The following is an 18,943-nucleotide window of genomic DNA, read 5'->3' as shown; positions in this document are numbered from 1 at the left end:
CAACAGGTTTCACTGCGACAAGAAAGGAAGGATGCGAGAGAATGAAAAGAGACAGAGAAGGGGGAAGGTTAAAGATGGTTATAAAAGCAATAGTTGTAGCAAAAATGAATTTTCCATCATTATTTACATGACATCCTCATGTCATTCCAAACCCAACATGCCGTTATTTTTCTTGCGGAATGCCAAAGAGTGTTTAAAGAATGTTATACCGTTTTTATACTTTATATAATCCTTTACTATGGGCAGTGATGTTTGAGAATAAAAGTGAGGCATATCTCCATGCTCTGTGAGAGAGAACTGTTGAATATGGCCACATAACATTTCCATGCTTTTCACTTCACTTTTCACGCTGTTTTCTATCAGTCGTCACTCTTTCACACCCTCTTTTCCGCTCAACTCCCTGTTGCTTTCATTTTTCTGTGCCCTTTATCCTGAGCTTTAAAAGCCTAATTATATTTTGAGTCATTTCTTTCCCATTTCAATCTTTGTGCAGTGATAAGACATAGATTTGGATTAACCTCTATCAAATTCATAAGCTTTTGTTAAGTAGATGAAGTTCTGCTGGTTTTTACGGTGGAATTATTACCAGAGACGGTACAAGGATGGGGAGATAGACCACTTGTAGAAAATATGAACTAACTGATTTCACAAGATATTATGAGATGGCGATTTCGCATGGATTTGTATAGCATGAATCATAGGAAAATGTACGATTTTTAGAAAAAAAAGCATGGAGGTCCACCCCTAACCATAAAGCCAACAGTCACTCAGCTATATGCAGATTGTATGGAAACATATCATATGAATTAGCCGCTAATTTGGAAAACGCTAAATAGTTACGAATTGCCATGAGATTTTGTTCTTGTGAAATCATAGGTATAAGTCCCACCTTTGAGTTAAAAGAGCCTATCCCCTTTTGATTGAGTTTGTTTTTTCTATAATGCACTACTAGATAACCCTAAAAAAACTAGATAACCCTAAAGATTTATAGTGTTATTTGAGCTAAAAAAGCTATTTTTTTATTAGCCTGGCTAACGTCAGACCCAGTCTCATTGAGACGTGGGTCTGGGAACCACATGTTCTTTTCTCGTATTTGAGACGTGGTTTACGAATGCCCAGAGCCGTTTATTGGGTGCTACGAATGTCTATCAAATGCGCTTGTATGTAGCTCATAGCCAATCGTTTCAATTACACCAGATGATGTATGTAGAGTGACAGAAATTAGACGAGGAAGAAGTGGATGGGTCAGAGATGTATGTGTACACGATGGCGTTCAGCAACTATTGCCGTTTGTGCTGCATCGAAAGGTAACTTCGCATCTGCTGCCAATGTTGGATCCATAGGTATAAACAAACTGCTTCGGTGTGTCGCATAGACGTCGTCATCGTCTTGCTGCTCCCTCCCCGTTCTGTGATTGGTCCCCTCGTTGAGGCGAAAATCTGGTCCATGGAATCCAGACTGCCTAGCAGCGTGAATAAAATTGTGTTGCACGCAAGGCAGCATGGGGAAACCCAGGCTAATTTTTTATATCAATCTTGTCAAATTGTATTGCTGATTTGAAATATGTTTTTGAAACAGAATTTTGATAAACAGTTTCAGAGAGTTTAGCCTTTCCTCACTCAATTTGATTGGAGCTGCCTGTACTCTCAGATATTAATATGTAGGTACTAATATTTACCTTTAAGGTACTACTATGCATTTTTAATGCTAAAAGGTACAGAGGTGTAAATTTTTTACAACTTTGAGTGTGTGGTGTTACCAATATGACCGCCCACAGAGTGAACTGGCTTGCCTCAAAGGGACTTCGTTTAGATTGTAAAACATTTGTGGCTACTTTGGTAACTTCTTGATGATGCTTGCTTTCTGTTTGCTCTTTCATTGTTCGAAAAGTTTTCAGTCAGTTCTCGTTGTTCGGACACGATGCTGCAAAGTCTGTCTCTGCACATGTGTTTGAGCGTGTGTGGGAGTGTGTTTGAAACGTAGCGTAGACTTGAGTGGGGTAATCTCTGATTTATAGTGATTTATAGTGAAGTAGGTCATGCCGAGCTTGACGCTCGTCGTGTGCCATTCTGCTTGCTGACACACACACACACACACACACACACACACACACACACACACACACACACACACACACACACACACACACACACACACACACACACACACACACACACACACACACACACACACACACACACACACACACAAAAACAATAACTGCAGGGATGCCTTTGAGGTTGTCTTTGGCTCTTCCAAAACACACATAAGCTTCATTTGGGATACAGCAATACACTTTAAGATTCACACTTTCTGCTCTCACATGGACACCCTCAAACATTAATTATTCAAATACTTACACAGGACAGTGAACACACAAAACACATTGTTCTTGTTAGTTTTTCCTCTTTATCTCAGTCTGCTGAATGAGGAAGCCCCTAAAGCGAGGTACTTTCAATTCCCAATGATGTCCTCATCTTAACTTTCTACACTTAGTCCTGGAGAGAACAAGAAGTTTGTACAAACAGAGATGTTTACAGATGTTTTAGCTGCTTAAGTGTGATAATCTTAGCCATTTTGCAGTTTCATTTTCAGTCATCTATTGTGTTTTAACTTGTAGACAACACTCTATGGATACGTTCACAATGTCAGTCCAGTTTTGACTGGAATCTTTTTAGATTTTTTTTAATGTTCATACTAAATATTATCAGATTCCACTAAGATATGCACAAAAATCTGATTTAGACTGACATTCTGAACAAGGCTTCAGTTAAAATCATGCAATATTTGGTCAAAATGATCATTGGAGAAGTTACATTCAGCCCTCTTTGATTATATATTCAAGATACTGTATCTGATTATCACAATAAGACTGATTTCACAGCCTAATTTTCCAGAGAGACAGATTGCATTTTAAAAAGCTGATTCTATTATGATATGAACAGAGTTTAAATTATGAATAATCATCACAAGGCAGTCAAAGCTTTAAAGGACGTCTGCAGTTATCAAAGTCCCTTAATTAAGTCAGTCAACTCGACGGACATCTTACTAACACTCCCTGGTAGCTTTTTTTTATTTTATTTCTCATTTTTCCTATTTATTTTTCTCTGTTTTCTCATTCTTATACTGCCTAAAGTGTTACTGAAATCGATGGTGCATCATACAATTACTAAAGCATGTATGAAAAGCTATATTCACAACATGCCCAAACCAATGATTTGCTTTGTAATCACCAGTGTTGGATAACATTACTTTTAAAAGTAATGTTTTATATTATTGTGTTACTCCTAAAAAACATTTATTATTATTTTACATCATTGCTTAAATGCAAAGTAACACATAACATTACTATCATTTTAAAGTGCCACATTTTTTATTATCAGCTTCTTTATCATTATCAGCATTATCATCATCAGACTGAGACTCTCATTGAAAAACGCACTCACACCATAGACAGGGTTTAGATTAAGCCAGGATTAGGCTTTAATTCAACTAGGACATTTAAGTAGCTTTTTTTAAATGTACCTTAGAAAATAAAAACATTACCGGTGTGCATCTTGAGACAAAACAATGGCACTGACATATTTTGTGTATTTAAGTTGCTTTCAGTTAAAACAGCTCAAACATGCATTCCCAGTCTGGGACTAGATTTAAGCCTTGTCTGTGAAACTGTGGACTAGATTTTTCCATCAGTATAAGTCAAGTAAACTGTAATTTTACCCTAACCCTAAGTATATTTCTGAGAAGTACATAAAAAGTAGACTGAAAGTATACTTTCTCTTTTTTTTTAGTTCAAATGAAAAATACTATCAGCACACTTGAATAAACGTCTTTTTTGTAGGGGTAGTGTTGCAAAAATAACTCACAGCCATCTTAATGTAACATAACCCATTCAATAATACAGATTTAACTCGCAAAAACAGCCTACAAATGACCAAATAAAGACTATTTTCACTTCAGTGCAAAATACAGGTCATTTGATTATAAACTTTAATTCACTGATATAGTGAATATTGTGGTATAATGACAATAATATAGGTGTACTGTTAGTAATAATAGCAGAGCTATTGTTATGCAGTTCTGCCAGGTGTAGTATACATTTATAAGCACATTTTTTTATTTTGTCAGCAGTATCTTTTCATATCACATCTTTTCACTCTCTTGCTTGATACAGTTTTGGCTTTTATATGTTTCTTGTACTCTGAGACCAGCTCTTTAAGCTCTACTGATCTCAAATGTGCCTTTTAGACACAAGAGCCAAATGCTTTCTTATTATACCTGCTATTTAGCAGAATGTCCAAGCTGCTCTTTTCCATACAATAAAAGTGAATGATGGTTGTCCCTTGTCCAAAACCATTCCCTTTCATTTTATGGAAAAATGCTTCTTCACTTAAGAAACAAAGTCATGCAGGTTTGGAACGTCATTTGAGCAAGTATACTATAACAGATTTTTTTCTTCTTCACACAATGTAGAATAGCTGTGCAAATCACTCTGCCTGACCCTGAAGGGGCTTTAGTTTGGCTAAGTAGAGTAGACAGTAAGGCCTACCGAGGCCTCCGGCTGGGAGCTCTAGTTTCATGTGACAGAGATGGAAAAAAGCAGAGTAAACAGTCTGGATGCCTCCAGCTTGGTAGTCATACTTTACCTGTCCAATATATACAGCAGTAATGTTGACAGTAATTGGGGCGACATGAATTCGTAAACCATCACGCCTTGTAAATAACCAGAGTCAAAGCCTGACCTTGAATCTGCTGATGAAAATTAAAAAATGTGAAATCTTTATGTTGGTTTTTTCTAGGTAAAATATGTTGATATGGTGAGCATATTTGGTTTATGTAATCTTTTAGCCACTGAATTTTGGCAAAGAGAAAGCGAGTCAACATAATTCAAAGGCAAAATAATGCATGTATTCTTTACAGAGAAGGCAATCCAAGAATAATATCCAAGATTATAAAGGCGGTGTCTATTTACACTAAGTGCAAATTGCCAACCAAAGGCTATTTTCGCTAACTCTGTCCACCATTGCTTGGATAATTTACCCTTGGTACAAACAGCATATCATTTCTATTTACACTTTCTAGTTACACTTTGAATATCATCTGTCACTATTTGCACTTAGTGTAAATATGATGCTATTTGTATCTGTTTACACACATGCACATGGTATCCACCACTATTCACGCTCATGGTAAATAACATAGTTTCTTTAAATAGCCACTGCCTAAATATTATTCATTCAGGTGCAAAATGTATTTAAAAATATTTTCATCTAATTTAATATGTAGTTTCCCAATATTTGTTTGTGATGTAATTTTATGTTTAAATCTTACCCCTCCAGCGTTTTAAAAAAAACATTGCCAGCCATATTTATGGCCGCCAGAATATATTGTATGAATATCTGAACATGCAATTTATCAAAAGAAAGAACAGACCCTCTGCTTTTAAGCAAGCTTCATGCATTCTTTTTTCTATCAACACTTGAATGTGGGTAAGTTTCATAAAAAGCTTTTTGAGCAAAAAGCTGAGAAAATCAGGTTTTTGTCAAAGACTACATCCAGATCAGATTCAGAACGAGGATCAAAACAGATATGCAATAGATTGAGGCCATCAACACCCCTAATGCATGCACAGTCCTATAGCTCGTCCTGGGTCGACATTGCATTCAGTAACATTAGGCAGTTTTTATGCTGTTTAATGTTTATGATCGTGTTATTTTTTCATATGCATATGATTACATATGAGATTGCTCGTTTTTGTATCTTCTTCGCATGTGTTTTGATCAGGAGATTAATCAGTACTCTTTCAGAAGATATGTAATAGCGCCCCCTACCAGTCACCTAACAGTGAAAACACGGAAAGCCGGAAAATTCCGTCAATGGCGGGGAAGCGTTTTCTCACAAACGACGAAAATTACCGTCAATGGCGGGGAAGAGTTAATAGAATCACACTTAGCAACCTATTAACTTAGCAACATGCTATTATCAAAAATCTGTTGTGATGCTGAGAGTTACACCTATGTAGAGATAGGTTCTAAATTTGTCACTTTTTAGGTTCTATTTTCACATGATGTTGCCTGAAGGTGCGTTCACAACTTTGAAATTTCTGCAAAATTTCACTCAAAAGGTCAATTTTTAAGTGTAGCAATGTATGAAGAAACTTTCAAACCAGGCAGCACTCTCTTTTGGTTAGTGCAACAAATTCGTAGGACCAACTTGAACCCGATAATAAATCTGTGCGTGGAAATATTTTGCCCTCTTGAGCAGTGTTGGAGAAAGTTACTTTTAAAAGTAACGTGTTACAACATTGCGTTTCTCCCTAACAAATTAACTAATTGCATTACAGACTGAAGGAAATGCAAATTCAGGCTTGTACAGTAAAGACGCAGCTCAAAGAAACCTTTCAGCTGTGCTGCCATTCTGGATTGAAGAAGAATAGGATGCAGGAGAAAAAAGTTCAACACTCCTACTGCGCACTTAAAAAAAAAGAAACATAACGTCTCGGTTACGTATGTAACCCTAGTTCCCTGATAGGGAACGAGACGCTGCGTCAAACGCTGTGGGAACGCCCCTGCGTTGTGCGTCATAAAGCACGTATGGAATCAGCCCAATGGAGAGATGGAACGTCGTAGGCGGGTGACGTCATCGACCAGGAAACTATAAAGCACCCCATAAACACAAGCGCAACAGCTTCTGATAGGCCTGAAGGAAGCGCTAGCGGGAATGCCGGGAGTATGGTGGAATGACGCAGCGTCTCGTTCCCTATCAGGGAACTAGGGTTACATACGTAACTGAGACGTTCCCTTTCAAGGGAACTCGAGCTGCGTCAAACGCTGTGGGAACGCTAATACCCACGTCGCCATAGGACCAAGTGACCGCCATGTGAGAACTAGCGCACAGAGGACGAGAGCACCTGTGCCCCAGGGGTAGAACTTAAGTCTAGGTCGCAGAACTTAATGAAAGTATGCGGTGAAGACCATCCAGCCGCATCACAAACGTCACTGAGGGAAACTCCTGACAGTAAGGCTTTAGAAGCCGCCATACTCCTGGTAGAGTGGGCTCGTACAGCCAAAGGTGAAGGCTGACCAGCCGACTCATAGGCAAGTGAGATAGCTTCGACCACCCACTTGCTCATTCTCTGTTTAGACGTGGGACACCCCTTCTTGGGTGGCCCAAAGCACACAAATAGTTGTTCTGACTTCCTCCACAGGGCAGTTCTGTGGACATAGGCGTCTAACGCCCTAACAGGGCAGAGTAAATTAAGTTTCTCCTGGTCAGACGACAGAAATGGAGGAGGATAAAAGGCCTGCAGAACTGTAGGTCTAACAACATTAGTAGGGACCTTGGGAACGTAACCTGGCCTAGGATGCAGAAAAGCCTTAACCATGCCAGGCGAAAATTCCAGGCACGAGGGTCAAACCGACAGAGCCTGCAAATCTCCGATTCTCTTTAGTGAGGAGATAGCAAGAAGAAAGATAGTCTTAAACGTGAGAAACTTCTCAGGAACTTCTTCGATAGGTTCAAGAGGAGCTAGGGAAAGACCTTCTAATACGATGGCCAGGTCCCAGCCCGGCACCCTCGTACGAACTGCTGGCCTCAGCCTCAGTGTACCACGAAGGAAACGAGTTATAAGCGGGTGTCTCCCAAGAGAAACTCCACTGAAAGGGACGTGGTAAGCAGCCAGTGCCGCCACATACACCTTTAGTGTGGAGGGGGATAGCCCTGTGGAGAAGCGCTCCTGCAGGAATTCCAGCACTGCACCCACTGGGCAGTTAACTGGGTCCTGCAGGTGCTCTCCACACCAAGAAGTGAAGAGTTTCCACTTCAAGGCATAAAGCTTCCTCGTGGATGGAGCTCTGGAGTGAAGAATGGTCTCAACAACCTCGGTTGAGAGACCAGAGTTCATGAGCTGGGCTCCCTCAGAGGCCAAGCACACAATACTGGGCGGGGGTAAAATATCATGCTGCCCGCCTGAGAGAGTAGATCCCTCCTGACCGGGAGCTCCAAGGGAGAGCCGTCCAGGAGAGAAATCAGGTCCGCAAACCATACTCGGGCCGGCCAGAACGGGGCTACTAATAGTAGGCTGACCCCGTCCCGGCGAACCCTCTCCAGAACTCCAGGTAGCATAGCAATCGGGGGAAAGGCGAACAGACGTGACCTCGGCCACGGCTGCACCATAGCGTCCAACCCCAGAGGGGCTGGATGGCTGATGGAAAACCACAGATGACAGTCTCTAAAACTGTTTTACAGTAAGTAGCTGGCCTAGCTTTACTTGTTTCACAGCTGAGAGAATCGAAACGATGCGGGTCGGAGCGAGTCGCGCCTGCATCGAAACCGAAACCCAAACGACACCCAGAAAAGTGGTCTTCTGAGGAGATAATACACTTTTCTTTGCGTTCAGCCTCAACCCCAACTTCCTGATATGAACGAGAACGACATCTCAATGTCGAACCGGCATCTGCTCTGTCTGAGCTAAAATCAACCAATCGTTGATGTAATTGAGGACACGAACACCCTGAAGCCTCAGGGGCACTAGTGCTGCGTAAATGCATTTCGTGAAAGTGCGGGGAGATAAAGCTAGGCAAAACGGAAGAACCCTGTGCTGGAACACCTCGCCCCCGAAGGCGAATCTCAGGAACTTCCTGTGTTGTGGAAGGATGGAAATGTGGAAGTACGCATCCCTTAGATCTATCGTGACAGACCAGTCCTCGGATCTGATTTGTGACACGATCTGTTTGATAGAGAGCATCTTGAATTTTGGCTTCCCTACCGAGCGATTCAATAGGCGCAGGTCTAAAATTGGACACAACCCCCCATCCTATTTTGGAACGATGAAATATCGGCTGTAATAGCCTGACTCCACACTGGGTGGAGGAACCCGTTCTATAGCCTCCTTTTGAAGGAGTGCTTTCACCTCTTGTTCCATAACCAGAGCCTGCTCGGGGCCCACCACTGTAGGCAGAACCCCTCTGAATCTTGGTGGACGACACCTGAATTGGATAGCATAATCCCTTTCTATTGTCTGCAGGACCCAATGAGATATTTTTGGAAGGCTTTTCCACTCTGCCAGAAATTCTACTAAGGGTACCAGTCTCTCGAGACTGGCCTCTGGTGTAACTTGAGCAGCAAACGCAGCGCCCTGTAACGGCTCACCGGCAGGGAACAACTGGTCTATCCGCTCTGAAACCCTCCTCAGAGGGAGCGAGCGTCCCTCGGTAAATCGCTCGCTGGGACCGTCTGTGCCCCGGCATGAAGGCGGGGTTGGCAGAACGGGCCCCTGAGGGCACCGAGGAAGAATGGGCACCGTAGAAAGAGGTGAACACCTTTCCGCCTCGGTGGGGACCACCCTCAGTGTCCTGCGCGCCGTGGCGCCAGGACTTCTTCTTAGCCGAAGCCTTCTTAGCTAATATAACTGTCCTCAGATCAGTTCTATTACTGGGAGATTTCGGCTGAGAGTTCCGCGGCTGAGTCCACTGTCCAGCAGGGGGAGCACGAGAAGCGACACTCTGCTTCAGCGCCCTATATGATGAGCTCATATCCCGCTCAGCAGCCCCAGGGACATGAATTTTTAAAGGGAGAAATTTCTTAAAAGCTGTTGTTTGCTTTTCCTTCTCCTGGAATTTATCGATGACAGAATTTACAGCATCGCCAAATAAACCCAGGGGGGAGAGAGGAGTGTCTAAAAGGAAAGCTTTTTCTTTTTCTTTTATATTTGTCTGATTTAACCACAGATGTCTTTCTGCGGCCACCAGAGCTGCCATAGATCGACCCACTAGCTTGGCCGACTCTCTGGTTGCGCGCATGGATAAATCAGCAGCTTGACGCAGTTCGCGAACCACGTCAGCACTGACCTCCTCACTCTCACTCACGTCCCTCAGCAGGTCAGCCTGGTATGCCTGCATAATAGACATAGTATGCAGACATGACGCAGCCTGACCCGCCGCCGAATACGCTTTACCCACAAAAACCGAAATATTTCTAAGAGGCTTGGTGGGTAATGCCGGTGCCTTAACAGATGACGCAGCCTCGAGGGAGAGAAAACTCGCAAGCGTCTCTTCCACGCGAGGCATAGCCGAATAACCATATGATTTTGCCCCCACAATATTAGAATATGTTGAAGTCTGGGGACTAAACACCCTATATGACACCGTTTTTTTCCACGATTTCGACACCTCAGTGTGGAGATCGGGAAAAAACGGCAAGCACCGGCGTGGAGGTTGCACTCGTGACGGCAAAAATCTCTCATCTAATTTTGATTTAGAAACAGACTCCTGTCTAGTCACTGGCCATACAATGCTGAGTTTTTCTACAGCTCTTGTTAATACCTCCACTAGCTCATCACTTTCGGGAGTGTAAGGTGGCGAATCCTCCACATCTCCCTCATTTATAACTGGTGCCTCAGCCCGAGCGGAAGAAACCGCAACGCGTGCTTCCGAACACGGGACTGAGGCACTGGATCTCACAGGTGAAGGGAGAGATAAGGCAGAGCCCGTCTCTAACCCCGCTGAGAGATCCATCTGCGATCCCCACGATACGCGTCGTCGCTCTGCCTCGGCAAGAGCGGGACCCGAACCGCGGGGAGCGCGCACTGAACCGTTCTCCTCGAAGAGCGCCCGGCGGGAGCGGAGCGTCCTTAATGGCAGACGCTCGCAACGCTCACAATCAGCTCCCGCGAGAGCTGACTGGGCATGCTGCACTCCCAAACAAACAACACAAAGAACGTGTGTATCCCCACTCGTAAAATAACGCGAGCAGGGAGGGAAACAGTTCCTAAACTGCTGTTCGTTCGCCATATCTCTCTTAATATATATATATATATATATATATATATAAATTGTTTGTGTGGTGCAGAGTATGTAAAGACAGACAATATTCACACAGGGACAGATTCACATATAGCGCGACTGAAGGCACAAAAAGCTGTTGCGCTTGTGTTTATGGGCTGCTTTATAGTTTCCTGGTCGATGACGTCACCCGCCTATGACGTTCCATCTCTCCATTGGGCTGATTCCATACGTGCTTCATGACGCACAACGCAGGGGCGTTCCCACAGCGTTTGACGCAGCTCGAGTTCCCTTGAAAGGGAAATGTGCTTTATCAAAAGTCATTTTTGCTTAGTAGTATGGTTTAATTGGATCATCAAAGGTCAGCACTACAGAAATTGGTTCATTGGTGTGATTTGTGTTATTTAACATTTAATTATTGCATGTTTGTTTTATATTCTGAGTTTGCATTTCACTCTCTTTATTCATTTTGAAGAATACGGAATCTGTTTTTGTGCAAGGGAGATGAGTTAACGCATGCTCAGATTTAGTCTAGAACCACAATAAATATCATGGTAATAACCAACCATCATGCTTATTAGTATCATGTTTACACAGCGTCCACAACATCTCTGCACTTACTCCGGATTTCTCTCAACATATGGGGACTGGAGAGCTGTCAGTGTCAGTCATGGTAAAACAATGTAACTTGCGTTACTTTTTTGAAAAACTAACTCAGATATTTTGTTGCTAACTCAGATATTTTGTTGTTAATTTAAAAGTAATGCGTTACTTTACTAGTTACTTGAAAAAGTAATCTGATTACATAACTCGTGTTACTTGTAATGCATTACCCCTAACACTGCACATGATAAATTCCTGATTGCATGGATTCCTATTGAAATGATTGGATTTTACCTGTGAAAATGTGCTGAACAGTAAACGTTCCTTTATAAGTCTGTAGACAACAAAGCAGCTCTCTAACTCAAATGACTGTATTAGAGAGTTTATGATTGTATCAGACCATTCTTACATAATGTCTGTCTCATATAGCTGTAGGCAGGAGGAGGACAGTGTGCAGAGAATTGCAATAATACATTCAATATACAGTCTACATAGTGGAATACTTAAATCCCCAGCAAATATTTTAGTTTTAAACTTATATTTCATTTTGAATTTAATTCACTTTAAGATTGTATTTTCTGACTTGATTGGATTGTTTAATACTGTTTATCCCATCATGCCTCATTTCAAGTTTATAAAGAGGTCAACAATATGCATACAAGCAAGATTTAATATAATTTTTTAGCATAATAAACTCATTCTCACCATACTGTATGTCCATTATTTAATCCACCACAGACTACATTGTTTTTTAAAAGTATGTTCAGCTATTTAAAGTGATTTTGTATCGATTTCAAATGAGGGGACATTAGAATAAAGCAAATATAGCTGCTGTTCATTTAAACCAAAGCCATTGAACAATAGAGATCGACTGGGGCTGAGAGAGAGTTCACATGGTCCACTGCTAAAGAGGAGCGCAGGACATAAAGGATTAAACCGCTTAAAGGAATTAAGAAACGGTCGGCCGTTTATCAATTATTCATGCAATAGAATCAAATTAAATGGCTTTTATAATGGGTAAGTAAAGAGGGGGTCTCTTTAGAGAATAGATTGTACACTGCACATTCTCTGCTTTTGTATGACGTGCAATGAACTTTCAAAATCAACTGGTTTGATTGTGTTTTACAAAGTAAAAATGACATTTTAAACTCTTTTATATATCAGTGCTGCTAAACCGAATCACAAAAGATTTATTCAAGTTATATAATTTTCCCTTTGGCATAATGTGTTTGTCGTTCATTTGCTTTGTGAGTGCCTTGAGCATAATTTGTGGTCCTTCACCAAAGTGGAAATAAGATGTATCAGTACGCCCTGCTGAATCCCCCTGTACTCGAGTTGAAGGAAGACTTCTGCTGAGTGTGTGTTTGTTTGAGTGAGTGTGAACTGAAGTGTCACTCTTGCTGTAGGTCTCAATCTGTCATAAGAAGGACCTTGAGTTTGCTGAGGTCAGCGTAAGTTATTTATAGAAGGTCACCGTTATGACACACAGGGTCAGGAACACCTGGCAATCAATTAATGAGCTCATCATTAATTCACGGAGAGTGAGAGTCCTAATGTGTTCTCGATGTCTCTGATGTGTGCTTCAATCACTTAGCTGGAGCTCCGAGAGAATTATTCACATTGAGCTTGTCTATAGTGCCAACCCTGTGAGCCTCTGGGAATTGTTGCTGATATTTGTAGACTAACAGAGGGTTTGTAGAAGAGTATTTTAGGTTTGCAATTTTAGCATATTTGTAATAGTAGCAAGCTGTTGTTTACCTCCCAAGTCTATTTCGGTGATGAGAAACATTTTATTTTCTCTTGTGTGCCACTGAATATATTTGTAACTCCACAGTGTCATCCCATTACTACTGTATATTTATATTCAGATATACAAAACTGCAGCTATATTAAGTAAAAACACAGTAATTGTAAGCTACATGCTAACTACAAGGAGATTGTTGGATAAGTGTTTATATAGCAAACAGGATTAACTGTATTTTCACCAGAAGCCTTCTGCTTTTTTTTCATATAAATTTACAATCCTTTGTAAATATTTGGAGCAAGCTTTTCCCTTCTGTGTTCTCATTACTATTTCTTCCTCTAAGTAAAATATAATAATAGTTGTGAGTGTCAGGGTGGTTTAGTTTCGGTGTATTTTATGCTGCCTTCACATGCTATAAGCAATGTACAACCACCCACTTCTGTAGTTGTGATTATGAGCTTGTTGCATTCAAGTACTTTGTTGACGGAGAGAACAAGAATCATGGAAAACATCAGGTTTATTTTTGCCTATATTGGGAAAATCTTATTAAAGCCAAAACGATATAGACAACCATATAAACATTCACTGCACTAGATTCTGGAATTTTGGTCAAATACAGGCTATTATCGCTGTATATAAAACATGTAATACGCTTCAAATTATTAAATATGCACTACTTAACAACAGAAGAAACCAAACTAAGGAAGAATTAGTTTGGTTTTCCCTTGTTTCATTAATTACTATCCTTTGTGTATTTAAACCCTTAGTTTGCATCAGTTCTTTGTCTTGTAATAACGTTTAGTTGGAAGTGTAGTGTGCTCTTGCCTTTTCTGTTTAATAAAGATATTGTTTGTCACTCTGCTTCACGCATCGTTCCTGTGGATTCACTACACGTACCCGCAACAGCGGGAACATTTAAAATAAATGTTATCTTTTCTTGTGAGCTGCAATTATGAGAAATAATTAAGATGCAAATTATGAGATGTAAAGTTGCAGTTAATAGAAACAAAGTCACAGTTGTGACATGAAGTTTTGTGAGATGTAAATGCACAACTGTGAACATATATACAATTTTGAGGTATAAAGATACATTTGTAAGATATAAGTCCCAATTGGTAAAAATAGTTGCAAATGTGAGAAATAAAGGCGCAGTTTTGAGATATAAAGGCACAATTGTGAAAAACTGTGACAACTTTGAGATATAAAAATGCAGTTGTGAAATATAAAGGTGCACTTGTAAAAAAAACCACAATTCTAAGATGTAAAATGCAATGGTTATCCACAGTATTCCTGCGCCCCATGACGCTTTGCGCGAATTATGGGTGTAACTTCCGTTAAACTGTAAACAATCAGTGAAAGACTAGCTCTGGACGCAATAATATATTTTTAAACCGTGTACGATGACATTACATTATTCTACTTACCCTTCAACCATTGAACATTAAAAGGACATTTTCAAAGTGTAAAAGCGTAAACAAGGTACTTTCAACAGACCATGAATAATCTATGAAAAAGTATCTTTCCACAGCAAAATCGGCGTTAATCTGTATTATGTAACATACGTTGCCTTAATAATAAAAAAAATGTTTTACTTCAGCATTGCGTGATACTATTTTAAAGTGATTTCAGTCATTTTGACAGATAATAAATTGTAAATTTACCTGTGAAACCAAACCTGGAAAGAGACGTGCAGGATTTGGGGAGTATTCCAGTGAATTGGTATAGGCTGCATCGTAAATTAAATCGGGAGAACAGACCACAAATGTGCAGTATATGTTGACCTTTATCATACTATTACAGCGAAATTCAAAAGTAAAAAAGAAAATAATCATGAGGAAAAGAATGCAGAGCTCTTACTATAGATATTCTTGTTATAACATGTCATGTTAAAATACCAAGTGTTACGTTATTCTGATGTTATTCTTAGATAAAACATGAAAGAAAACTGATAGCTCATTAAGTCAAACTGACGGATCAGCTTTATTTGTAGGGCAACCTTATGATTTGAAATGATTCGTTTCAGTCTTTTTGAATGGGAGTTCCCCAAACCGGAAGTGCCACCCATAATTCAAAACGCAGTAGGCTCGTCAGGAATAAGGTGGATATATAAAGGTCCAATTGTGAAAAATAGTTGCAATTGTGAGATATAGAGATGCAGTTTTGAGAGTGCAAAATCCACAATTTTGAGTTATAAAGGTACAATTGTGAAATATAAATATTATATCAATCAATTATAAATTAGAAGAAATAAAGATAATTGTGATTGTAAAATTGTACATTTTTAAAATAGAAAAAAACTTTTATGAGATATACGTAGTCACATTTATTGGAAAATATGATTGAAATTGTGTGATCTGACAACACAATCAGGATAAATAAGTTCACATCATATTATTTTAATTAATTTTTAAGAAACCAGCTTCCATAAAGAACAAATCTATTGCCTGTTTATTATCAAATGTCCAGATAAAAAAACTATAAGACAGAAAAAACAGAAGAAAGAAGTTTTTGATTGTCCCTATTTAGCTTATTGTCCTTATAATATTTGCATATTGAATTGTGTTTGTCTTCTTTTCTAGCATGTATTTGTATACATCACAATGTTTGATCTTTCATTTCTCACATCTATTAACCATCTATCCATCTCGTTACATATCCACTGGCACGGAAGAAACCCACTCGATACCGTCCATGCCACTTTGATTTTTACATCTGTTAAACACGGAGCAGTGTGCTTATCTTCACAATGATTTATGCTAACGTCAATAAACTCATTGTGTATATTACAGATTATTAAATGAACACGCAGTTGCGCAAACATAACAACATGCAGTTTGCAAATGCATAACACAATATATGTTCAGACCTTTCCTATTATACAGCATTCACAGCAGTGTTCTGGCCCGGAATCCACTCATTTCACGTGCATTAGGCATTGCTTAATTTTGTACACACATATGCTCCCACACACACCCTTGAGGCCAGCCTTAAATTAGACAGACGCTGCATTTCCATGTCCTCGCTCCGAGTGTCCTCTTGTCTATCTGAGATTGACGTGTGGTGGGTGTGGCGGTTAGTAACTCGGTCTAATCATTCCAGTACGCCTCTGGCTGTGTGAGCTGCGGGTGAAAATATCAATATGCACACAAACACACACACACTTGCTGAGTACAGGACCTCAAGAGTGAAGTGCTGGGACTAATGCTCATGTTGTGATGTACTGGGGGATTTCGCTTATCAGACTCTTAATTAGAGATATTGAAGCGGAAGGGAGGTGGGATCTGTGCGTGCGTGTGTGTGGTAGGAGAGTGATAAAGAATGGTGATTGATGTTGAGTCAGTGTGGAGCCGTTTCAAAGCCTGCGGAGAGAGGGAGGGCCGTGTCAGATTTTCGAGGCTGGATCGCTGTAATTGGTCTGGGCTGTTCATAGCTCTGTTAACTTGTCAGTCAAGGCTGGATGGAGAAGGGATAAGATGCCGTCTTAATCTGGCAGCACACACACACACACACACACACACACACATTGAGCCGAAGTGCGGGTCAGCGATCCGTCAATAATTCTGTAACTTATTTGGACTTGCTGTGTTTAACGTGTCCCTTTCTGTACGATGTCACCCGCAGGTACGACTAGACAGCCACGAGACGGCGAGATCTCGGGAGTCGACTATAACTTTGTGTCCGTTGAGGAGTTCTTCTCGTTGGAGGAGTCGGGGGCGCTGTTGGAAAGCGGAAAGTTCAAAGGTCAGCACATATTCATTACACCAGACCTGAATCATTTATGGAGAAAATGAAGTGTTACAGTGCAAATTCATTATTTCAATTGTTCTCTGGACTCTTTTTAAGGTCACACATTATATTTATGGGGCTTTCTATCCAGTGTTATTGATTCACAGTTGGAGCTCCATTTACACACATCAAAATGCATCAACACAACTGTTGTGTTGGCAATACTCATCTATCCAACAGCAACAAGTTTAAAGCGATAGTTCTCCCAAAAATCGTCTTTCATCTTGTTTCTTATACAAAGTTATAATGGCTTTTGAAAATAGCACCAAAGTTGTATAGCTCCCTTTTATTATATATATATATATATATATATATATATATATATATATATATATACAGGTCCTTCTCAAAAAAATAGCATATTGTGATAAAGTTCATTATTTTCCATAATGTAATGATAAAAATTAAACTTTCATATATTTTAGATTCATTGCACACCAACTGAAATATTTCAGGTATTTTATTGTTTTAATACTGATGATTTTGGGATACAGCTCATGAAAACCCAAAATTCCTATCTCAAAAAATTAGCATATCATGATCATGAAGTGTCTCTAAACGAGCTATTAACCTAATCATCTGAATCAACTAATTAACTCTAAACACCTGGAAAAGATTCCTGAGGCTTTTAAAAACTCCCAGTCTGTTTCATTACTCAAAACCGCAATCATGGGTAAGACTGACGACCTGACTGCTGTCAAGCTGCAAGCAAGAGGGTAAGACACAGAAAGAAATTTCTGAACAAATAGGCTGTTCCCAGAGTGCTGTATCAAGGCACCTCAGTGGGAAGTCTGTGGGAAGGAAAAAGTGTGGCAAAAAACGCTTCGAGAAGAGGTGACCGGACCCTGAGGAAGATTGTGGAGAAGGACCGATTCCAGACCTTGGGGACCTGCGGAAGCAGTGGACTGAGTCTGGAGTAGAAACATCCAGAGCCACCGTGCACAGGCGTGTGCAGGAAATGGGCTACAGGTGCCGCATTCCCCAGGTCAAGCCACTTTTGAACCAGAAACAGCGGCAGAAGCGCCTGACCTGGGCTACAGAGAAGCAGCACTGGACTGTTGCTAAGTGGTCCAAAGTACTTTTTTCGGATGAAAGCAAATTTTGCATGTCATTCGGAAATCAAGGTGCCAGAGTCTGGAGGAAGACTGGGGAGAAGGAAATGCCTAAATGCCTGGGCCCGTATTCCTAAAGAATCTAAGAATCCTTTTAGAAAACTCTTAATTTAGCTTAAAAACTTTTACTTAGGAATCTTAGCTTAAGAGTGATTCGGGACCGATCTGAGAGCAACTCTGAGTAAGGAAAAGACAAAAACTTTTATCTTAGTGAGGAGGCGGGGTTGACCCCGTTGCTATGTATGACACAATCTTTTGAAGACTGTGATTGGTTGGTTGTCCAAGAAGGGAAAAAAGAGTGATTTTAAGTATAGCGTCTATTCTAAGCCTTCACTTTGAAATTACATGCGTAATTTTTCCTATTTGACCATTCTCATACACACACACACACACACACACACACACACACACACACACACACACACACACACACACACACACACACACACACACACACACACACACACACACACACACACACACACACACACACATTATATATGTGTATATAAATCCTTTTTTTTATTTACCATGCTGTTAATTTCCTATAAGGTATTTGATTGGCTTAGAATGATAAAAATTGTTCCACTCTTTCCAATTACACTGATTGCTGGCATATCTATTTAAGTGGTGGTTTGAATGTTGGTTTTAATGTAACAAACATGGAATCAAAACCAAGAAGGATGAGAAAGCCCAACTGGACAGAGGAACAGTGTTTACTGTGAGCCCATTTAGTGGATGAACACAAGGCCATCCTTAAAGGAAAATTCGGGCCAGGTTTCAATCTATAGCGTCTTATTAACTCACTGTCATCCATTGTCTGCAAATAATTTGTTCTCCCTATTCGTCTTTCTGGCATTTTCTCCTCTGCTAAAGAAACTCTTAAGCCTCTTAAAAGTCCTCATCCGTACTCCTAA

At 40.3% G+C, this 18,943-nt stretch overlaps 1 protein-coding gene across 8 annotated transcripts in view; it reads left to right on the top strand.

The window, feature by feature from the left end:
* magixb (MAGI family member, X-linked b) overlaps window positions 1-18,943 on the top strand; it is a 102,061-nt gene that overhangs the window by 33,704 nt on the left and 49,414 nt on the right. For all 8 annotated transcript variants that reach the window (XM_077224353.1, XM_077224352.1, XM_077224351.1 and 5 more), the window contains exon 4: window positions 16,750-16,869. In XM_077224353.1, the coding sequence (XP_077080468.1) occupies window positions 16,750-16,869 (120 nt within the window). The remainder of the gene's footprint in view (window positions 1-16,749; window positions 16,870-18,943) is intronic.

Source organism: Siphateles boraxobius, unplaced genomic scaffold, assembly GCF_051911475.1.
Source record: "Siphateles boraxobius isolate OS27281-9 unplaced genomic scaffold, OSU_SipBor_1 9, whole genome shotgun sequence".
Taxonomy (NCBI): domain Eukaryota; kingdom Metazoa; phylum Chordata; class Actinopteri; order Cypriniformes; family Leuciscidae; genus Siphateles; species Siphateles boraxobius.
The sequence above is the reverse complement of the archived record's forward strand: the minus strand, read 5'-3'. Positions and strand labels throughout refer to the sequence as shown.